The 26,201-nt window shown below is 28.6% G+C and overlaps 1 protein-coding gene across 1 annotated transcript; it reads right to left on the bottom strand.

Annotated features, from left to right (window-relative positions):
- Nucleotides 1-20,110: 20,110 nt before the first annotated feature.
- LOC107173213 (putative aminopeptidase PLBD2) lies at nt 20,111-26,201 on the bottom strand. The gene is made up of 8 exons (XM_015523647.2): nt 25,979-26,201; nt 24,732-24,969; nt 24,563-24,657; nt 24,247-24,402; nt 23,727-23,952; nt 22,187-22,509; nt 20,557-20,727; nt 20,111-20,448 (listed from the first exon to the last, which is right to left on the bottom strand). Exons 1-8 carry the CDS (start codon nt 26,176-26,178, stop codon nt 20,187-20,189), a joined length of 1,671 nt encoding a protein of 556 aa, XP_015379133.2. The 5' UTR covers nt 26,179-26,201; the 3' UTR covers nt 20,111-20,186.

Below are 26,201 nucleotides of genomic sequence, written 5' to 3'. Positions count from 1 at the left end.
AGTACTAACCGGCTTGAATTACATCTAAATTAGTACCTATTGATTAGTAAATTGTAATTGTAATAAGAGGAACAATAGTACAATACGACAAAAATAAAAATAGATTATTTTGTTGAAAATAACGATGACTGCTGTCTGATGCTAAAATGATATTTTCAGATGGGGCGCTATTGTACTAACTTTGAAGATCACAGTATACTATTGCAGAGTCGACAATTGTATACTAAATTTTAATTCGAATGATGACGTTAAATTTATACTAAACTAAATGGTAAACATTTTGTATAAAACGACCATGCATATTTTGCTTACAATTTTAATAGCTTTTTGGATTTCCACAAATTCTTCAAAAATTTTAAAAACGATTTTAAATCACAAAGAAAATCTATTCATATTGTACTGTAAAATTTCAAACGAAGAACTTTTTTTATTATAAACCGTTTCTTAATTTTTATCATGAACTATTGTTGGAATCCAATATTTTCAACAGATGGTGAGGTATGACGAAGTTTCCGATGAATGACAGATTAGAATTTCCGAACATTGAGTACCTTTTGGCTTAAATAAAAGTATTTACAAGAATAAGAAAATATACTATTATGGGTAAATTTATTGCCATAATATCTCATTGCTACAAACAAGTTAACAATAATCAGGAATTGCGATAATTATTCTGGTTATAAAATACATACTCCAATCATGGCCTTAACGTTAAACTGTTAAGAATATAATACAAGTATTATATGCAATACTTCGATATCAGTCTAAGATTACTTTCAAAGTTTTCAACATACACATTATTTATTTATGGAAATATTAATTAGGTACTTAACAACTTAACCTACCACATATATTGTGTTTAGGTATGTATCAAATTAACAGTTTATCTATATAGACTAGTGTATACTGTACACTATATTAGGTATATACACTACACATCTATTTTAACTTTTTCTTCGTCAAAACATCTATGAATCCGCAGTACATAAAAAAAAAATAGTTCTTATTTATACCTATCATGATCTGATTTAAAAAATGCCAAAAACTTACTTCTGTATAACTATGTCAGAAAAACTTTAGATAATAATAAGAAAAAAAAACATCTATTAATATTTTAATGTACCTTGGTATATTATCCTTTATCGTTCATCGTTTTTTTAATAAATGTCTTACGAATTGTTGCATTCTGCTAACTTAATTATTAGGAATTCGTTATACAAATAAATATCACATATTTTTCATTTAAACATTGTATGAACAATGTTCTTTTAAATCTGGATAGGTACTTCAATAGGTTCTTCAAACGCTCACACACAATAATTATTATGGATTAAAGCTCAATTTTTTTTATTCTAGCATTAACAACTTATAGTAGGAATCTTACTGCATTAAATACTAACAATCTGGTTACCAAACAATTAGATATTTTAATAATAATATAAAAATATTTACACATTTCAATATTACTCTTTATTTTTTTCCTATTGTTTTAAAAAGTAATGAAAATATTTTTTAATCTTGAAAAAACTGCATAATTAAGATTTTTTCTTCTAGGTTAAGTGTCTTCAGACAAAAAAAAAAAATGAAAGTGTGATCACACTTTGGTTTTTTACTCTAATATTCATCCAATTTTATTCATATTTTCTTGCCAAATCATTAATGAAGGTGCTAAATTATACAAAAGTTTTCTTACTAAAATTTAAAACTATCATAGTACTAAACTATAAATGTAATATTCAGGAGCGTGCTCAGTTTTTTTTTAAGGAAATCTTTTACTGTTCTTAGACTGCGATATTGATCAATATACTTTCATAGGATATAACACCCTCAGCGCCCCTGTTATTATTATTGCAACTTAAAAATAATATAACAACTAACAAGACCATTTGTCATATATATTTATCCATCAATTATTTTCACTTTAAAATATATACGATAAACTTATAAACTTAATATACACATATTGATTTATACTTATCACTAGTACCATGCCCAGTGATCAAAATTTATCAGTAAAACAATATTGTTTAATTTTCGTGATTTATTTATACAGTTAAAATAAGTATAAAACATTATTTTGATTTTTTTTTTGTTTAAATTTAAACTGAAAATAAAAATAAAAATAAATTCAAGTTCAAAATGGAAATTATAAATCATTTAAAACAAATAATAATACATAATCGCCACCAAATCCACCGAATAGTGATAAAAACGTTTGTCGCGATAACGTTTTTGTCGACGTCAATAATTATGGTTTGGCCGGCCATAACTAACCTCATAATGAATTCTATCTAGGCATTGTTTAAAATGGATCCTAATGAATAAGTAATGACCAAAATGATCAATGTTATTTTCCACCATACAAAATTATGTATCTATCATTTGTGTTTTAAGTAAGCATAAGCAATTATTGTCATAACAAATTATACCTAACAACTCAAAAGTTTGTGATTTGAGCACATGCATATGTCGCAAAAATGAAGACATTTATTTAAACAAAACCACTTTTGATAGAGGTAGTCCAGTATTTAATACTTTTTCAGTATTTGATGTACGTACAATGTACTAATCTTGGAACTTCTATAACAAAGTTATACTTCTAAATATATCATGGTATTCACCTGAATTTTTATTCTGTATAGTTTTAAAACCGAAATGTTTTTTTTTAATGAAATAAAATTAGACTTAGAATTAAAAACTTATAGTTGCCTGTGGTATAATTCCAGCCAAAAATCTTTAGTTGTAGATATTTTAATTAATTCAAATTCATATTTTTCATATTTTCAATATTTGTAAAAGAATATATATTAATCAGATTTCATTGATTTTGAATCAGAAGGATTCAATTAGGTTTTTAAATCAATTATTGAATTATCAATAAAATACATTCTGTGATACCGATACTAGTTATTTAATTACATTATATTATAGGTAGGTATTATGTAATGTACGCATCATTATAGTACCTATACTATACTCACACGTGCAAATTTCATATTTTTTCCAGACTAATCAACTTTATTTTTTATTATTTTTTTTTTTACGTTATAATACTATAAACATTTTGTGCGAAGTCAGACGTAAAAAAGTAAAACGTGAGTAAGGATTATATTACAAATGTAAACCAAGTGACCTGGTCATGTAACATTTTTATGCCGTCACGTAATGAAAGGAAAACGTAATTTAGTTTTTAATGAAAAAATGAAAATAAAATATTTAGTATAATTTATTTATTTATGTGAGTTTAAAAGTATAATTGTTAAATCTGCTATTATTGTGTAGCGTATAGTTGACTAATTGCGCGGGAGACATACGAATCTTTATACAATTTTACTTAATAGTTTATATTAATGATATATGTTAGATATATATTCATTGATTAAACCATTTATTATAATAATATATATGTCTATTATATGGTTTTATTGTAGTATAAACCAGCGTATTGTTAGTATAATGTCTAGACGTCGACCACACGTAGATTACAAAAGATCGCCATTATACTATATTAGGTGTATATTTTATTTTAATTTATTGTTATTCAATTCAGTCTCGGAAATAATAAGCGCGAATATCCCAAATTTTATATCGAGGGGAGGGAATAAAGCTCCCTACTGCTACTCCTATAATATTTTCTAAAAATTACGATAGTGTAGAAAGTATAAGTAGGTACACCCCTTCCCCTGTATTTGCAGGGACAATGATAGTGACTAATTTGGATTAACGCTATAGTTTATTATATGACTTACCTATACATTACCTGCAGGTAATACTTCAACCTAACCTACATCGAGTACATCATGAAATATCGATATTGCCCGAGTCATGACAACCATACCATATATATATATATATTTTGTATACGCCATATTATATTTATATAATTAATAATATCGGCGTTAGTTTTACATACCTATGTAAAATATATAAGTTATTGATGGGTTGATTTGTCCGAATCTTGAACCAAACCAAACTTAGTATGAAAAAATTATGAACCGAACTATATCAAGTATCTTTAACTGTACGAAAATTGAACTAGAAAATATTCTTAATCAACGATATCTCAAATTAGTTTTCTCTACTTTATAGTTTATCGTAATTAAAATTTAAGTATTATAATCGTATTAAACTAATAACTATTATTTTAATTTTATTGCGATTAGGTAATATAAGTAATATTACTAATTGTATTATGATAAAATAAAATGAAATGCTGAGTTTGAATTTTAATTCAATAAAAAATGTTAATAGTTATTTGATTCGGTTCGGTTTGGGTTCACAATACGACTTTGATAATGTTCGGTTTGGTTCGACATAAAAAAAAAAATAGGATCGACTCAACACTACTATATACCTATGCCCGCGAAAATAGTGTATACTTTATCGATGTCTATATGACAATAGTTTCTTAATTGTAGTATTTTAGAGAAGAACGTAATTTCAATAATTTCTAACAAATATGTATAGATGCGTAATTATTTAAACAATTAAACACAAGGATATACGAGTAAACTATACAGGTTAAAACATACGTGTATGATAATTTATTTAAATAAAAAGGCCAACGATCCCACGCAGTGGCTCGTATTTGTATGCTGTACTAAAAGTGTGTGTAATACAAAAAACGACAAAAAGTAAGCTCTGAACTCATCACTGCAATGAGATAATGTATATCAACAATATATATCATATTATATGTGTAAATTATTTGATACATATTATATTAATATATTATAGTTACCCTATAGCGTATAGCGTACAGCATTGTGTCAGTGTACACGAGCTTATATAATACGAGTAAATGCATTTTACATAATATTGGTCTACTAAACGGGGTTTCTTTTCGACCGAACGTCAGCCGATTTAGGTCAGCGTTTCGCACGTAATACACACATTGATGTATAATCATAATATAAGTTATAACTAAATTTTGTATTTCAGTATTGCAGTATACCATATTATACATCAACTTTTTTTGGCTAGTCAACGTTAAGAAAGTCATCTTAACACGTACGTGTCCCCAGCCCCCCCACATCGGATATTTCAAATTTTTTTTTGGCAAAAAATTAGCATGTAATTAGCATGTATTTGCATGCTAACTTTTGTAATTTGCACGCGCTTTAATTAGGCGTGGGATCAAAAAATAGGTGGGGGGGCTGTAGACACGTGTCTCCGACCCCCCCACCCATCAAAATCACTTATTTTCAAATTTTTTTCTAGGCCAATATTTAGCATGTAATTAGCATGTATTTGCACGCTTGGTCCCGAAACTCTACCGTCATTCGTTGGTTCGCAAAATCCGTTTTTCTAATTTGCACGTGTCCCCAGCCCCCCCACAACTCGAAATAACTGGAACTGCATAATCGCTTATACGCCAATATTTAGCATGTAATTAGCATGTATTTGCACGCTTGGTCCCGAAACTCTACCGTCATTCGTTGGTTCGCAAAATCCGTTTTTCTAATTTGCACGTGTCCCCAGCCCCCCCACAACTCGAAATAACTGGAACTGCATAATCGTTTATACGCCAATATTTAGCATGTAATTAGCATGTATTTGCACGCTTGGTCCCGAAACTCTACCGTCTTTCGTTGTTTTGCAAAATCCGTTTTTCTAATTTGCACGTGTCCCCAGCCCCCCCACAACTCGAAATAACTGGAACTGCATAATCGTTTATACGCCAATATTTAGCATGTAAATAGCATGTATTTGCACGCTTGGTCCCGAAACTCTACCGTCATTCGTTGTTTTGCAAAATCCGTTTTTCTAATTTGCACGTGTCCCCAGCCCCCCCACAACTCAAAATAACTGGAACTGCATAATCGCTTATACGCCAATATTTAGCAATTCAGCTATTTTCTCGGATATCGATTTGTTTATTATAACTATTTTCCTAAAACTACGAATTTGATAATTTAGTTTATAAATTCAATTAGTTGTTTAAATTGGTTAATTTTTAATTATCATTGTAGAAATAATTTTTCAATTTGATTAAATTATTAAAATTGTTTGCATTTTAATATTGTAGCGATTATATTATAAAAATTGAAATAACTTTTTATACATTAGTTTATACTTTTTAAAATTAATTTTATACATAGGTAGGAATGACTTTTTCTTACATGTTAATAAAATCTAAATAACAAAAAAATATTGACATTAATTTGTATACAATAAAAATTCACAACTGACTTTTGTCGTGCTTTTTACGGGAATCGGTTTTTTTTGAGATCATCAAATATTTCCCAATTATTTGATGCCCCTCTCTTAACGTATGCTTTGTAGTGTCCAACTGAGTTCCTTAGTTTACTTTTTCCAGGCAAAAAACTTATGACACCTCTTAGTTCAAATGTGCGATTTGCATTGCACAATATTTGTGGAATGTCACATAGTCTGATCTGTGCAATTTTTGCTGCTTCAGTACTATGTTGAAGACTCATATCTAAATCGCCCTCTAAAAAAAAGTTATTGTTAATAACTAATTAATTAATATAAAAAGATAACACATTGAATTCAATTTTTTCAAATAGTTTGCATTTTTGCAATCGTATAAAACTTTATATACAAGGTGTAACGGAATGGCTCGAAAAATGAAATCAAATATTTTTATCAATATTAAAATTTAAAAAATGTTTTAATATAATTTTTAGACGCATGCACTACAAGTGCAGTATACAATTTTTATTTTCGAATCCTTTATTTTTAATTCATGGAGTATATTTTTTGATATTTTTCTAAAATGACATTATTTATTTGGATTAATAGTTATTTAAAACCTTAAAATCGTTTTTCGAAATATTATTTTAGAAATATGCAGACATAAGTAAATCTTAAATTATTTATGATCCTTACAATTTTAATAATTTTATTAAAAATTATATTAAAACATTTTTTAAATTTTAATATTGATAAAAATATTTGATTTCATTTTTCGAGCCATTCCGTTACACCTTGTATATAAAGTTTTATACGATTGCAAAAATGCAAACTATTTGAAAAAATTGAATTCAATGTGTTATCTTTTTATATTAATTAATTAGTTATTAACAATAACTTTTTTTTAGAGGGCGATTTTAGAGTTGGACACTACAAAGCATACGTTAAGAGAGGGGCATCAAATAATTGGGAAATATTTGATGATCTAAAAAAAAAACCGATTCCCGTAAAAAGCACGACAAAAGTCAGTTGTGAATTTTTATTGTATACAATTTAATGTCAATATTTTTTTGTTATTTAGATTTTATTAACATGTAAGAAAAAGTCATTCCTACCTATGTATAAAATTAATTTTAAAAAGTATAAACTAATGTATAAAAAGTTATTTCAATTTTTATAATATAATCGCTACAATATTAAAATGCAAACAATTTTAATAATTTAATCAAATTGAAAAATTATTTCTACAATGATAATTAAAAATTAACCAATTTAAACAACTAATTGAATTTATAAACTAAATTATCAAATTCGTAGTTTTAGGAAAATAGTTATAATAAACAAATCGATATCCGAGAAAATAGCTGAATTGCTAAATATTGGCGTATAAGCGATTATGCAGTTCCAGTTATTTCGAGTTGTGGGGGGGCTGGGGACACGTGCAAATTAGAAAAACGGATTTTGCAAAACAACGAATGACGGTAGAGTTTCGGGACCAAGCGTGCAAATACATGCTAATTACATGCTAAATATTGGCGTATAAGCGATTATGCAGTTCCAGTTATTTCGAGTTGTGGGGGGGCTGGGGACACTTGCAAATTAGAAAAACGGATTTTGCAAAACAACGAAAGATGGTAGAGTTTCGGGACCAAGCGTGCAAATACATGCTAATTACATGCTAAATATTGGCGTATAAGCGATTATGCAGTTCCAGTTATTTCGAGTTGTGGGGGGGCTGGGGACACGTGCAAATTAGAAAAACGGATTTTGCGAACCAACGAATGACGGTAGAGTTTCGGGACCAAGCGTGCAAATACATGCTAATTACATGCTAATTTTTTGCCAAAAAAAAATTTGAAATATCCGATGTGGGGGGGCTGGGGACACGTACGTCATCTTAACGACATGGAAGTATGATATTTCAAATGAAAAAATAAATAACAAAAAGTCTCCGCAATCACATTGTCATCATCACGTGTCCTCTTATAGATAAGACGAAATCTATTCGACATTTCTGTGAAATAAAATCATACCATCGCGCATCGGTTACTGGCGTTGAATACTCAGCTCGTGTCCTTGACAAACGCGCTCAACTTGGGCCAAACATATAAAACGAAACTATATCTTCCTAAACTGTATAGACAAAAGTCTATGTATCCAGTTCTAGGTAAAAATTCCAAATATAACTTAATTAATTGCAAAATTCAAACTTTCAATCGATATCACTTCGTATAATAACTAAAGGATTATCCTATGTATCAAATCAAATCCTATACTCACCTAACTACCTAAGTAATATTTTTCTACACAAATGTAATAAAATACCAATTATTAATTGTTTATGAACTATTAACTTTATATTAAGTTAATTTTAAGTGAATTATTTTCAATAATTAGTATATGGGTGGTGATTTTTAGTATAAAAGCAGATGGCAACATTTTAACAGTTGAACACTTTAACAGAACAAAAGAAATGTTAATTATACAAATAATTTCCGCAATTTCGGGTGTGTCAAGGTTTTATTCCACATAAAAATCGAAAAATCCTTGTAAAACTAATATATATTTGAGATTGAATTAAAATAAGTGTAGTAATCGCTACCTCAACTTTGGCAGTAGAAATAATAGATAAATTTAAATTAACGCATTAATTAAACACACATATTGTATATTAAATCAACGGTAGGTATACAAATTATTGAGATTAGAAATGTTCAAATGTGTGAATACCGAAAGCTAATTTATTGTGCAGCGTGAAATTACGTGGGAATTTCTGGTCTATATTTGACTATAATAGTAATAAAAATTCATACTAATTACGTTCTAAACATTGGTATAAAATATATTTCTATACAAATACAACTATGTATTTTGAGCCTTAGCTGGGCTCCACGGAGAAACATTTCTTCAGCTCCCAACGAAAAATGTTTGAATCTACGCATGATCTAACAGCTTGTAAATCGCGAAAATTATCGTGTAAATATATATCACAATTGCATTCTAATATTATTGATTGTACGATTGTAATATTTTAAATTGTGAGGAGCCAACGAAATACGTACGTGATTAATGAAGGACTCTATATAATATAGACTATAATATTGTATTTTGTTTACGTATAATTATTATCGACTACGACTTTAATATTATGTTATACCTATTGTATTCTTTATCCGTTATATTTTGTTCAAGATAGATGTTAATCCTTCCATATGAACACCATTACCAATCCTTTTTAGCATTTAAATAGTGGGCAGCATATAAGTATATAAACATAATATGGTATATGAACACTATAAGGACATTATCATTAATATTTTTAACTTTTTATTGTTAGTGCAATACAAAAAATTGTCAAATTTACCATCGTCCATGTTCATACCATTAGATAGTCATAGTAGTAATATTAACTAATTTATTTTATAATAATAATATAGTATATAATATTATAATGTATTAAACTTCACTTGTAATCGTTTTATGAATGCAATGATTTAATCATTGCATTTAAATTTAAAATAATAACATTGCTATCTGCAGACTGGCGTCAAAAATATTGTAGTGTGGCATAAAAATTGTACCCTTCCTGCTCCCCATCCAGCTTCCAACATCCAGTCGATGTATGATCCTGCAGATTGTTTATAATAATGTGCATACTTAATTCTTTTTATCTTAAAATCTATGCAATCTATAGTGAAAAGACCAGAGTCAGGTATGTTATTAAATTATGCATAGTTTTATTTTAATTATACTATGTTAGGTATTATACCTACTACCTAGGTATTACAATCAAAATAAAATGTATTGTTAATCTACAAAATAAATGTGGCACGTGATGATTTTTTCTTTTTGCTTCATAAGTTAGTAATATAATTACAACGATTGTTCTGTATCCGTAGTTTATAATAGGTTTAATGCTATTACACATCGTGACTAAATAATTTAATGATTTCTGTAGACTGTAGTTAAGTAGATTGCAAAGAGTGGTCCTAAAAATCTAGTAAGGCGAAAATTATTTCAAGAGGCCCAATATCTTAATATTGGAAAAAATGGTGTACGGTGGAGAGGAAAGTGGTCAATACGAAGCGGCCCTATCCTAAATTTTCAAAATATGTCAAGCCATAGCCCGACCTTAACATAGAGTTCGGTGCCACTGGTCAATCATAGACACGAAATTAGCTCTTAAACATATTATGGTTAAATTATATTCCATTATTTACTTAATTAGTTTACAATTGCATAAACGGACGTAACACGTTTTCATAAAATTTGACCTTTTCCTTGTTTACCATTTTCCATTACCCGTTTCTACCAAAAGTGTGACTTCCTCTTTTCCACCAATATAATGGTATATTTTGTATTGATTCAAGTAATTTTTGTTATACTTACAAATTTACTCTTCATTCAAAACTAATAATTTTGTTGTAATTTTATAAATTTGTATTTGTTGGTAGCTGGTATACAATTATTATTAATTACCGTTAAAGTATTAATTGTTTTGTTAACATTATTCAATTAACTGATTACATATACAGAATATTTTGTTTGTTGGAGTTACGGAACTTTTAGTTAATATACGTATACCAATAATCAAAATGCTGATAACAATATATTTATTTTATTTAAATATTCACTATAGTTTAAATATTAAATACGTAACATAATATTTATAATCTACTTCAATATTATAATCTTAAATTTTGAATATTCATATATATATTTGTTTAAAATAAACTAATATTTCAAAATAAGCAAGTAAAAATATCTGAGTACTGCAATCATAATTATGATCAGCCTTCCTTCCTCCAGAAAATTTGAATTTTGGATACGTGCCTGGTTATAAATAACAAATCAAAAATGTATGGTTTAAAATCATAGGTACCTACTATTATCTATTATTGGTTTTAAAATACATGTTATTACAATCATATGTTTTAATTTATAGCTAAAACTAGATGATCCGGTTAAATAAATAAGTTTTTTTTTAAATGATAACATATTTATGACACTATTTTATTATTAATATTTACTATATAATTTATAAGATTAAATACATCTAAATTTTGAAGCGAAATGAGAAATATTTATTTCCGCTTCATTATACTATGAAGTTTTGGTTTAAATATGAAATATATTTTATAGTAAATAAAGGCAATTTTATTTTAAATTTTCTAATTTTAAAATAAATCATGGTACTAATACTGAAAATAATTAACTAAATGGTGGGATAAGAACTATGAAGTTAATATGTAAGACGTATCCATTCATGTATACGTCTTACATGAACATATGGCTATAATTTTTTGGTTGTAGTCGTGAAGCCATAAAGCTTGCTGTAAGGTTGTATCTACTTATATATATTTTTTTTTTATTAATGATACCTTGGGCAACATGGGCCATTGGGTTTAAAGTGAGAAATATATATAAAGAGAAAAAAAAATTACATGAATTGTATCTATATCTAAATTAAACTAAATTTTGGTTAGAAGATTGGTGGCTGTGATGAATTGTATGATGTTGGTAATGGATTGAGGATTGTTGTTCAATATTTCTGAAAGTGATGATTCGGGTAGGTTGAAGCTTGTACGGGTACTGAGATATGTTCGGAAATCGGTGAGGATGTGTTTAATGGTTACTTGAACACCGCAGGTTGTGCATATTGGAGGTTCTTCCCTGGTTCTACTTATATTGTTTCCAGTTTAATTTTATTATTATTATTATTTTTTTTTTTTTGCTTAACCTATCTGCAGCTCATTTTTAATTTCAAAACGTATATTAACTTTATAGAGAAGAAGAAACAATATTTCGTGTTATTAAAATTTGAGCACATTTAAAAATAACCAACACAGCTGCAGCGGTGTCACTTGTTAGTTGTTTCTAACAACTTACAAAAAAACAATCTTATACTGATAATTTTTTTTAACGAAGTTTTTCTAACACATTTGCAAGGTCATTACTCATTTATTAGAATAATAACTTAATGCTATTAGCTATTGTGTTATGTTAGGACATCTATTATTAGATTATTCCGACGTGTTTACTGAAAGTTATCCAAGAGCAGAAACATCACAAAAATCTGAATTTTAGCCAACATTGGAAACCGCTAGTCGCCAACAAATTATAAGTTCTAATTTGAGTGAGATTTACACATACAAAGGTGATAGCTAATGACTAATTAATCATAATAATTGTACTACATAATTAAAAGTTCAATAGATGTTATTTTTGGTTTTCATACGAACTGATTGGTTCGTTTAAAAGAATCGAACTCTAAAATTGTTTTTATAAAAATGTTTTATTTTATAGTTGTTCTATTTATGAAATTATTGTTCAATGTCAACTTACACATATTTTATATAGATAATTTACTTTAAAAAATACAAACATATTATTATATATGGTCTCCACATTTTATTTTTACTACACTACCTACCTAAGTAAAATAAATGTACAAATATGCAAGTAAAATATTCATGTAAAATAGTATTTTAATTACGTAAATTGTTTACGTCAACTTCAAATTTAGATTTTTAACTTATTTTTTACTAATACTCTATACTATAGAGTCTATAGTACCTATGTCATTAGTAGGGCTATAATTTATATGCAATAAAAAATTGTAAAATATGCATTTTATTTACCAAAATATGCAAAAACAAATTTTTATTATTATTTATAACAATTCATAATTTATTACTATACTTATTATTAGCTCATATTATTACATTAAATATTAGTTTTATTAGATGTAACTTGGCACTTTCACTTTGAACTTTCGGCATACTGGACACTGTTATTAAAACCATTCAAATTATTAAGTATAAACGTCCGCACATTTACGCAACACACGACGTACTAATACAATTTTTCTGTGCTATCTCACTATATAACAATGCGTAAGTAATTCTACCGGTCGTCCTACCAACGTGCAACGATAAGGTAACAAACGGATATCATCCGACCTAAGATAAAATAGGTAGTATTTATGCTATATATTTACAAAAATTCAACGGATAAATGCAAAAAAAAATTGGTCCGATTTAAACGAGAATAAGCCAAATCGTGGACAAATCTGACAACCAATCAATTTGGACTAAAGGAAAAAAACATGCAAATGCATATAAATCCTAGCCCTAGTCATTAGTGTGAATTTGTGGAATACCGATTTGATAATGAATTTAAAAAAAATTATTATGAGCTGATTAAATATTTAAATGCCTTGCAGCTTATACTTTCTTTAAAACGATTTTTGAAAAGTTGATTTATATTATGGAAAAAAATCATTTGTTTCTAAAGAAACAGATTGTATATTTGTATATACCAACAAAATTAAAAACAATAAAATTGTTGCCACGAGTTCCCCCCTAAAAAAAAATAAATAAAATTTCACTTAAATTAGTATCGCACAAATTCACTCTAATATTTAATTATTTTCAAAAATATTTTAAATTGGATTTTGGTTGATGGGGGAGGGGATGTCAAAATGTCTGTTTTTCAATAAATGTATAGAATATAGATACTTATTTTATTTAATACTTTCTTTATAATGAGGTCAAATTTAATAATCTAAACCTTAATTTTGTGTTTGTAAGATCCAGAAGCAGAACTGTAACCTAACCTAAATTCAGTTATCAATTAATTTTCATATTATAGTTAAATGTATGATTTGTGAATTTTGATTGTACATTGCATACTGTTAGTTTTAAAGAGGTTATTAAATTAAATTGCACATCGTATATACAGGGTGATTTAAAATTTATGTTACAGCCATTTTATAATATAAATATTCAAAATAGTGAAAAATGTATGATACAAAAGTTTTTTTATTATGATTTCACAATTTAATAAATGTTTACAAAATTTTAGGGGGGTTTTGAGGGTCAACTTTAAAAATTCAAATGGAAGCCTATACTTTTTTTGCAATCATTATGTAAAGGATTTTTTAAATACATTTTACTTTTTAGTGAATGAACAACATTAATTAATGCAAAACTCTATGCTTGAGAGCTATTCAAATTTTTTATAAATTTCATTTTTAATTTTTAACCACACGACGCGCGCCGACAGGTAGCATGTAATGGTGTTATCACTTATCGTTATCATACGATTCGCATCGTCTCTTCCATGAACCCGTATCAGAATAAAATTAATTATAACTTGTTTGTCGCCGTTTATCCCCAAATACTAAATATTTATGCATGAGTGGCAGGGTTGACGTGGGGTACTCAGTAAACCCAGCCATAATAATGTCTCGGATCTCTGTTTAAAAAAAAAAATATTCTAAATCCATATTATGTATGGCAAATTATGTTTTCCCTAAAAAAAACCCCTAGTCTTTAATACGTCTTCATTAGACTTAATTGACAGTAATAAATAAACTAATAATAGTTTTCCTCGTCATTTGAAAATTGAAAATCGCAATGGATAAAAATGTATAAAATAAAAAATATTTTATGTTGCTGTTAATAATTGATTGAAATAACTGAATGCAAGAATATTCCACCAGAAGTAATAAAAGAAGCCAGTATAAATAACTTTCAAAAAAGATTAAATATAAGTTTTAATCAAAGTGGAAGACAATTTTAACACTTAATGTAAATATATTATAAATACATAGTAACTTATACGTAATAATATATTGTACAACAAATAATTTTAGCTTATATTTATAATTTATTTTCTCTAATAGAAAAAATTCTTAAGTACTTTTAAATTATGTAAACATCAAAAGTTTATTATTATTTAAAGAAATCTGCTTTCAATCTAAAATTAATGTGTTTATAGTCATTTACAAAAAATGTATATTTCATAAAAAATGTAGAAGTCTTTTTTTAACTGTTAATAATTGATGTAAGAATTGTATTACGCTATTATTATTATACCACAGAAGTAAAGTAACACAAGACAAATGTATAATATATCCTGTTTTCTTCTGGATCAGGATATAATCATAAAAAATAATATTATTGAAGTATTTAATTGTAAGTCAATGTATGATATCTTTACTAAAAACACTATCAACAGCATGTGTTTTTGCATATTATGACAATGAACTCATGATAGACTAATGACTATTACAAACACATACCAAATTAACTTTATTTATCATATTATTTATTATTTGGTAGTTACTATAAATTAATTTGCTAACCCGATTTTGTTTACAAAAAAATTTTCAAAAACAAACAGAAATATTTGGCCAAAAAATAAAAATCATATAGTATTTGTTTTATCTCTCCTGTAAAATTTGTTTTTGTACTTGCATAATTTCATTCCTTTACTTCTGTGGTATCAACAAAATAAAAAAATGGTAATTCATTTCTAAAGACTGCAGAAGATCACATTTTTACTAAAAATTGAATGATTAAACTTTGCGTAAAACATAACATTAAATGATGCTATAAAATCAGACAATATTTGCAAAAACATAACCATTTCACAGCATAAAGATTTGATATTACCAAATATTAAAATCCCAATGATAATAATAAATAGGGCTTGGATCCTGTAAAGTTTACTATTATTTATTGTCAGTTAACAATATTTACATTGTACTTATTCCATAAATATTTTAGTTGTATAATAAGTAATAACTGAAGTTGTTAGGTTGTATTTATATGGCATTATTTTTATTTTTCAAATTTATTCAATATAATTAATTTTGTTTTTTAACTTAAAATGTATGTATAATTTTGAAGGGAAATTGGAAAAATGGATTTAATTACCCATTGTTTATTTTATTTGGTACATACATTTTAAACTTAAAATTGTTTTTATACAATATAAGTATGTATTGTATATACATAATCTTATCAGATACTGTAACAAATTATAATATGAATAAAAATTAAAAAGTATACTTTGTAAAATTTAGTATAATCCAAGCCCCAAGAAATAAAAATGAAACAATATAATCTGGTACATCTACATTCGATTTTAAACATTTTAAAAATAAACAATTTAGCAGGATATTTCAAAAAAACTAAGTTAATATGGTTAGATTAGTAACGTACACTAATAATAATAATTACAATTACAGGAGTTTAAGTATAAAATTTAATTATACATAATCGTAATAATTAATTTTTTCATAAGTGTTGATTGAATCAAATAAACAACTGTGATTAAAATCTACATATAATATGAATGATGTATTATGTATATAATATTTGGATTATTACCTATGTGAACCAATTCGGATAAAATAGTTATTGAATTCATCATTAATACCAATAATACATAATATGGTTTACTTCAATTGATTGCGATTTTTATACCTTACGTTTACACTTAAGTATTAAAAACCTTATTATTCAACATACCACTGTTTTTGTTTTTTTTTTTTTTAGGTGAGTTGTGGGTGTATAATATAATACGTATGCATATTATATTATTATATAGAATCGTCATATTGTATGAAATAACTATAGTAATCGTATTAGATTTTAGATGTTTGCTGTTGTACTGCATGTAAGTAGGTACCTACTTACCCTATACCCTATTGTATCTGATTTCCGTAGTATACGGATGTACTGCACTTATCACGTGTATAGAATATTAACACAAACATATTAAAAATTGCAAAGATTCCAGACAAATATCGGTAATAATAATTTAGTATTATACCTATTAGCAATATCCTAGACCCAATACCTAGAACAATCCATCCACTAAATAGTAAATAGAGTATTGTAATATTGTATAGGACAATGATAATATTTGCATTGTGCATAGCAATTAATAATTAAATCGTGCACTGCTGATCGCACAATATATTGGATTGCAGTAACCCTGGCTATATATGTGTGGGTATGCTTAGATGTATAACATAACCACAATGCGTGTATTTTACTTACGTGTTATTTATTTGATTAATTATAACGATATTATTTTAATGAGTTATGCATAAAATAAAAAATAAATGTATGTGTTAGTATTGTGACGTATGTAGGTAAATCAGTATATCTTTACATGATAGGTAGTTTATCGAATATATGTTTTAGCATAAGCATAATGCTGTAATCACAACCATCAAAATATACTCAAGGTAAAAATATGGAAGGTAATAATTTATTTGACATTCATCCAAAAACAAAACCAATAGCTATATAAATGATAGTCGTAGATAATATTTAAATAAGTATATTGTTTTAAAACACTTCCTGTATAATATAGATAACAATATTTCAATAAATCGATGAACCTACGTATTATATCTCGTATTTATCATCTATAATTTTGATTATTATCTTTTAATATAATACAATTATCTGCAATCTGCGTATATAGCTACATACATAATGTATGTAGAATGTAGATACATATATATAATTGAACGTATCCCAACTGATTTACTGGTTGATAGACGTAAAGCTTAACCTATGATAGACGATAGTATATGATAGCTGGAGCTTGACATGTTGACAGTAGCTTCGTGCTAAACCGTAGTACCGTATATACTACCATGTAAACGTACAAACCCAGCAGCCTTTTGAAGAGGTATGCTCAACTAGAAATTTTGATATTCACGATGGAAATAAAAAATAATGCTTGTTTATAAATGGTTTCCGTCGGTTACAGATGTCAAATTAAAATATTAATTATAGAAATTGGTATTTACTATTTAGTAGGTATACTTAGTTTCATTGCTTATTTGGGTAGACGAGGTAAATTAAAAGCATGCATCAAATCGTCACATTTATTAGTTAATGACCTCGAATAAGGAGATTATTTTTTTTTTCGTCTGTCGTAGACTCGTAGATTTTAAATTTTTAAGCATACGAGTACATCTTCAGTTTAAATATCAAGTTCGTTCTAAAGTCTACCTGTGTAAACTAAAATAAAACGTATATACTCGTATATTAATTTGTGAATTTGTAAGCTTTTATTTATTTGAGTATGGCTACCCTTTTGAGGCCTTGAAAAAACTTCAAAACTTTTAAAACACGTCTACTTTCGTCTATCAAGTATGTTTAATACTATATGCTCACATATTTATAGTCACATTATAATCATTATATAATATTAACGATTATCATCACCTGCAGTTTTATGTATTTGTCATTTGAATATTCAACATTTTCAGAGCTACCGATAGCACTGTACTGTGCAATGTATTATAATGACAGGAAAAAAGATTGGCAATAAAAATCACTAATCCGAGTATACTAAACTACAAAGATTCGTGCAAAAGCGTGAGTGTGTGTGGAAGGAGTATAACGTTCGTACTTTAAGTACATTTATGAAACATGCACTAAATAGTAATACATTTTGCTGAAACTATTCCGAGCGACGACATTTATTTACACTCCATTGGCGTTTTTATTGTTGCAGTTATGCTGTGAATATATTACAAGGCACTGAAGGCTCTGTATAGGTAGTCATATTGTAAAAATCAAACTGAGCCACGATTTTCTTTTATTTGTTTAAAAATTATATAGTATTATAGTAAAATGCATGTAGGACATAGGTATTCATTTTGAATTGTATTCACACGCTGGTTATAATGACTAATAAAATACGTCTATTTATTATTATTTTTGTTATATTACCCATTTTGTTATAACATTGATAGCTTTTTTAATCTGAAAAATGTGAATTATATTGACTCTACTCAAGTAATACAAATTTGGTCGTTTCTATTATACCGAGAATATAAAAAAATTGTTTCATATTCCACTAGCTATTCTAAATTTCTAACCTCATCGCGTCAACTATTTAATACGTAAATAAATCGATGTAATATATACTGTTCATACACTCATAACATTGTCATATTATGCGTTTAGATGGCTTGGTAGAACATGTAAGACGCAAGTGGATCAGACTGCGCAAGCAGGCTGCGTTGAAAACTCAATTGTGCTAACCTAACCTAACCGCAATTGTGTGCATTTTCGTAGCCCCTACTAAACTCATTGGGAAGGTGTGCAGGTATTAACCGTTTTGTTGCTGCGGTTTGTCGCAAAAATGAAGTACATCTGAGATGAGATGACTGCCAAACCAGCTGACTGGACATATTATAGTATTATACCAAATGCGTTACGATTACGGAAGACGGAACGACGACAGGTGTCAGTTACCAATATTGCAGGTGCTGGGCCAGCTGCAGCGTATGGCGTACAAATATATAATATTGCTGCTGTTCTTGCTGTCGGTACTGCAGGTAGCGCTGTCGTCACTACTTGGACATATTATGCAGATGTATACTGTTCACGATGAAGGGCTTGTATAAATGCGAGTACGAATAAAAAATAAGAAACACATAGTAAAGTTACCGATAACAGTAATGTTTAATTGTCTGACCCAAAAAGCCAATCAGTGAAATGGAAAAATGAAAATATGAACAATTCTGATTTAATATCGATTGCAATTTACTTGCGCTTGAACCTACTAAAATACAAGTTCATAACTCTGAGGTAGTAAACTAGTAAATGATAATTATTATTTTTGTTGTTTTTGTAAGCTATCCTATCGATACTGGTCGAGAAAAAAAGTAAAAACTGTCCGATCACGATAATAATATTATGTGTATAATAAGATAGGCACGCAAATAAATCCTGGCCGTCGATCAAGTATCGTTTCCGCGTAGGAAAATGATAACACTTGTTATACTACAGATAAACAGGTGTACATCATATTATTCATATTAATATTACTACACATTATTCTATCAATAATTAATATAACATTATTATTTCACAAAATATTTGTTTACTTCACTCGTGCCTGGTGCACCACGGATAAGACAGCATGATTTATAGGGTACCCTCTGGTACCTAGTCCACAACTTTTCATCGTATACAATTATTATTCATCATTGAATTCAAATAGAGCACATCCATCACAGTGCCTATTCAAAGACAAGGTATAAACGACACCTACTGCTATACACAGCAGAGCAATTACTTGACGGATATTTTTCAATATATTTATTTTTAGAATTTTTTTAAAAATCTTAAAATTTTATATAAAATGTATTTAAAACTTGTATTTTATAATCACAATTCGTTGATTTCACATTATTACATACTTTATAAAGACCATTGATATAATACTGGTTTAAAATCAAAGCAGTCGGGATGGCCAAGATGACTGACTTTGTCTTTGAAATCTGATTTGCTCCAGCAAAATGGTCCTAAACTGTTGTTACTACCTTGGGTTGGGCCTGCAATCGCTTTGAATTGCAACTGTTGGAATAGCTGACTTGAAGTGACTTTAACGTCAGTGGCCCCGTGTGACCGATGACCCAACGCTTCAATGGGGTACGTACCGTTCTTGGGATTCAAATCGTTCCTAACACAAACATTTTTAACGCACAACCGTTGTTAATATCCAATATACATAGAGTAGCCTAACCACGTGATAAAATATTAAAAACTTATTCGTTTGAACATCAAATACCTGGCAGATATCGCATTTTCCGCTGAATATGGTGGATTGCAGTCGCACCGGGATTCGGGGTCACGTGTGAAGTTATTGGACCGCATCACATGCAACATACAATTATCACAGTGGATCTTTACATGATCTCTGGCAAATATTCGAGCCCGAGGTGTTTCGGAGTATGAGAACCTTTAAACGTAAATCACATGTTATTAGAATCGTTAAAAATCGCATCTGTCGTTGCGTAATTAACAAATTATATTAGGTGTGGGACGTGGGTCATAAGATATCATAAATAATCAGCGTACAGCATACTCGCATACTTCATAATATTATAGTATTCACAATAGGACTATATATGTTTTTACATAAAAAAGTAATTTGTGTAAAATACTTATATTACATCATATATCTATGATAGGAACATTTTTACAAAATAATTATTAGGCTATAATGAAAAATAAGTTATAGCCTTGTAAGTACCTAATCATTATTGATAGTGATAATAAAATTGATCATCTAATATTATTTACGAATTATCACAGCCCAGTGGCGTATCCGAAGCTTAATCAAAGAAGAAGTGTTTAAAAATTTACAATAATTGTAATACACCTCAAAATAACACGAGGACCACACCCTCTCCCACCACACACATGCACATATAAAGTTAACGTAATTTTTCAGATAACAGATTAATCTTATAAAATCAAAAAACTAAAAAACTATAATATTATATAAGAAATAAACATTTTTTTAAGTTAATAATACCAAAAGATAATTTTTTTGTTTGTAAATCGATCTATAATTACTTGGACTCCCATTTCAATATACCTATATTGCCAAATCAATTGGCTTGCTTGAAATAGCTCTAATATTGAATGATATTCTATTATCGCAGATTTTCAGACACTGATAATCAACACGCGAAAAAATATTAAATTATTCATGAAAACAACACCACTAAAATAAATCCAAGAGGGGCAATCCACCTTTCATTCCCTTGTATACACCACTATATATTAGCGCCTACTTTATGTTTGGCCTTAACCCCAAGTCACAGTGTATGTTTATAATGTATAGTATCTAGGTATCTATAATCCTATGGATCTATTATCTAATTATATAAATGTGAAATGAAAATCTATGTACGGGGTAAACTCTGGAATTGTTCATCAAATCTTCTTGGTTTTTTTTTAAACGAAAGAGAAAATTGTGTAGCAGGTTTTTGGCATAAATTTAGTCCATTTAAGTTGTGGGGGTAAGAGGATGACCTGCATACTAAAAATTACAATTGATTCGCCATCTTTCTGCCAAAATTATACTAAATATTTATTTTTGTATATTATAAGGTTGCTATTGGTTTCAAATCTAAGGTGGATTATTTATTAATTATTACTATTTATTATTGTTTTCGCATTATTTATTTCGCGTTTTCGAGTTTTTATAAATTTTTTAATCCACTAGAATTTGTCGCAGGAAGTGACAAATTAAAAAAAAAGCAAAAAAAAACGTATAAAACACAAATTTTGAATCATATAGAGTTGGTATTTTTAACGAGCAACAAAGTGTACAGGGATCAGCTATAGTTATATTATATGTTTTAATGTTTATAATATATTACTGACATATTTTGTCAACTTAAATTTACCACGAGCCATGACGTTTTTCCATTTCATAGTTTCCGCTTACGTTGAATATAAAAGGAAAATAAGGCACGTTGTAGCTGGCCCAGTACGTCCGGTTGATCAAGTGGCCGGTGAAGTCGTCGTGCATCACGTGACCGGGCATCTGTTCGAGGACGTGAAGTATATCTCTGGGCGGTAACGAGCTTCCCGGCTGAAAGGCTCCATAGTTTAGGATCATCCACTGATTGTTATATGTACCGCTGTTATAAAGCTTGAATAAGTCCACCCAGTCGGTTGGATTGTCAGCCAGACGGTTCGCGACCATTGCTCGCACAAACTCCAATACCTATATTATGGACATTATTACTGTACAAAATACATAATACATACAAATTTTGAAATTTCCATCATATTATGATAAAATATTTTACGATTTAAGGTTAAGTTCCTGCGTGTGTTATGCTTAAACATTGACATGGTTGAATGTTTTGGGATCGCAGTCAAAGATTTTCAGTATCTGGATAGGGATCTTTCTATATTCTATGCACAAAAAATGATGACGTGAAATATGGACGGGAATAGCAAAAGCAGAGATATCTTACTTTGCTAGATTCTTCAAATCTAAACTATTTCAAGTAAGGACACAATAGCTAGAAATCAAGGTAGTATTGGATTGGAACTTGGAAGCTGGAAGGAAAAGTCTGCGGGGTCGCCCTAAGAAGAGGTAGATTAGTGTAAAATTGTAATAGAAAAAGATTCAAAAACTTTGGATTACGAAATTGAAGAGAAATAGTACAGAATCGAGAAAGGTGAAATGATTTAGTAATTGTGGCATAAACTGTTGGAGAGTTATAAGAACTGGAAGAAGTATAGCATTATGTAGGTTAGGTAGGTAGCTATATATAAATAAAATTTTATTTTAATCTTAATTATAGCTACCAATAATGTATCATATATTACGCATTATATATTTACATGTATCATAACTGTCCTAGTCGTTTGCTTATTATTTTCAAACATATCTTATATGTAGTTTTCCAATCTACAATTCTTACCTATTTATTTTTATTGATTCTTTTAATCTACCCCCCCCCCCCCCCCCCCGAAAAATAAATAAAACTTTTACTGGCTACGACCTTGAAGGCAACAAATACGGGAATGGCTTTTTTTTAATGGATTAAATTCGATACGTAACATTTTTAAGGAGTTTAGTATAGGCAAGTTATCCATATAGTACATCCGTGCATATAGCTATAATAATATGTACCTATGATAAATAATGCAGTTGAATATTAATTATTTTGTTATTTTAGTATAAATGTATGTATTAATATTTTGCTATATCTAATATATAAACCAACTTAGATGATCGATAAAATTTCTGAAAACGAATTTTAATTTGTAATGAAGTTTAACAGTTGCCACCGATCAATTAACACACGATATATGCTAGAGATCAATCAGAATTCAATTTATTTTTTCCACACACCTTTGATAACGATCTCTATGAAGGAATGAAGACCTAAAATATTATTTTTAAATGCATGTTTATAATATACATACCTGGCCGATTGGTTTCACGTTAGACCACAGGGAATCGTTATAATTTTCAATAGTGGTCTCCATAGTAGTCAAACCAGAGGATATCAGGTAGAAATCGTCTCCTGATTGAATACCACCAGGAAATGAACTGAAAGACATATCGAACCCTCGTATCAGTTTGTTGGACGTTTTGCTCTTCCTGAACCGTAAACTGTATCTCTTTTGGATTCTCAACATCGTTTCGTACCTGTGCAGAGTTTAGAGGATCAATCATATAATAAAATGCGTCATATTACGATGTCTACACGACACACGTAGCTACGTTTTATGCCACACGTACACCCACGTTCTATATAATGTAGATTGTATGGTGTGTCTGGAAAATTTGACTGTATTACTTATTAATATTTAATTTGAACAACGAAGTCATTTAAATTGTCTAATCTCCCCTCCCCCAGATACGCCAAGTAATACAATTATATTCAATAAAATTTTATTAAACTGCGAAGGCCAGTTATAATTTATTGCCCATCGTGTTTACCCGCTCCACGTCACATGTGACACGAGTATGTCTTTGTTTTCTGGCATCAGTTTGATGAGAGCCGAACATGATCCACTTCCCAAGACTCGATTACTGGTGTCTGACGGATTTAAAGCGATTGATAAGTCACCCAAGTCGTCCAGGGCATTCAACCAGCTATAACAAAAAAAATGTAAATTCAAATTATGCAACATATATAACGAAACAATTTTAAAATGTTCGTATAGTGTGAAAAATTTCACATAACCCTACTATAGGTATCATAATAAAGAACTTATTATGATTTATAAGTATATGAAAATAACAATAATCTCACTATAAATCGTCCCATGTCAAATCGGGTGTATCGCGTGACTTGCCTCGCATGTATCCGTCGTACAATCCATCAAGTTGTTTGTAATACAGTCCTACCTATATAATATTTTATGCAGAAATAATGAAAGATGTATCGAAAAACCGAAAGATGATCGAAAAAAATAACAAACCTGGTACCAATAAGGGTCAGACTCATTTGATTTCGATTTAATCCAATTTTTATTAACCGTCATGTGATCTTTTAGTTGTTGACAGACATTCGGCCGATCGGTACAATAGCCTTTAGCTGTGTTGAACCAATAACTGTATATGAGATCGGCTGTTAACGTTCCTTCCAAATACCCAGCGCTATAAGCTTGATCTTCGTCTTTAGCTTTTTGTGAAGTCCTAATCTCTAAAAAAGCCCATCTAAAATTTTGTTTCAATCAAGAAAATAATTAATTGACTAAAAATTCTTATCTATGAATATACTCAGAACAATTTAAAAATATTCTACTATGACTTTTGGGACATACTGTCTGGCACTCTTACATTCCGTTTTTCATATCATGGTAGTGCATGATTATAGTCATAATATTATTATGTAATGGCAGTTATATGAATAAAAATGTTTAGTCCATTAAAAAATATAAAAATGATAAGTACAAAGTTTAGTATGAAATCCTGATATCTTAATTATAAATGGTAAAAAACGGGCAAGTGGGTAATGCTTTGCTGTACATAAGGGGTCACAGTAATGGAAGTGTCAAATTTAATTCTATGATATAAAATCATTGCAAGACGAAAAATGATTCTGAACGAAGATGGTCTGTCAGCCTATAATTTTGTCGAGTATATTTGATGATTTATTATTGTGATTAAATTAATTTATTTTACTATTAAGTATTAGTACTACAGTAGGTTGAATTAAATTTTGCTAATTTAAAAAATAATTTTATACCACAAAAAGCAACTACTAAAATCGTTAATGGCTAAAAAAAAATTTATGTATTTATGTATTTTTTAGATTTTTCGATTACAGTATGAACACTATGAACTACTTACATGGAACCTTGTATAAAATTTTCAAATTTTAGATAACATTAAAAAAAAAAATGTTATGAATTTTTAACTCCAAATAATTTGCGAATTTTTGTGATTTTTACGAAATTTGTCAAAATTTTAAATTCAGATGCTTATAAAGAAATATTATGGATATTGGATTTACACTTTTTTCCCGCTAGGTAATACCAACTCACGAGGAACCTTGTACTCGTATTACATTTTAAGTTTTTTCACGGAATGAATTGTTATTAATTATTATATTTTTTTATGCTTTGTAACTCAATATTTCCCTAGGTATTTAAAACGACAAAAAAAAATTACTTAAGTCGTTATTTATTGAGGTTTTTTTTGTATTGTAATTGTATATACGTACCCTGTGCTGTTTATTCTGTCTATGAATTTGGCTTTACCGATAATTATCTCTTTGGGCTTAACAATGTAAAGTTTAGGCTGGACAGTTATTCGATTGTTGGCCTTTTTCACCGCTAGCAGCGTTTGGTTTTTCTGTATGGCCAAACACTGTAACGCCCAAACAGACAACAATGAGAGAATTATACATCTTATTGACAACATTGTCCTACTGATACTAAACAAAT

The sequence above is a fragment of the Diuraphis noxia genome, unplaced genomic scaffold, assembly GCF_037042655.1.
Source record: "Diuraphis noxia isolate RWA-SAM2 unplaced genomic scaffold, SU_Dnox_SAM2 contig0003, whole genome shotgun sequence".
Taxonomy (NCBI): Eukaryota; Metazoa; Arthropoda; class Insecta; order Hemiptera; family Aphididae; genus Diuraphis; species Diuraphis noxia.
The sequence above is the reverse complement of the archived record's forward strand: the minus strand, read 5'-3'. Positions and strand labels throughout refer to the sequence as shown.

Bases quoted from the DNA above. Each gene is read 5' to 3' on its own strand.
- LOC107173213 (XM_015523647.2), bottom strand. From the start codon at position 26,178: ATGTTGTCAATAAGATGTATAATTCTCTCATTGTTGTCTGTTTGGGCG. The intron at 24,970-25,978 runs GTACGTATATAC...ACAAAATTTTAG, and splicing joins GACAGAATAAACAGCACAGG to ATGGGCTTTTTTAGAGATTA. The intron at 22,510-23,726 runs GTATGTATATTA...TCCATAATATAG, and splicing joins ACGTGAAACCAATCGGCCAG to GTATTGGAGTTTGTGCGAGC.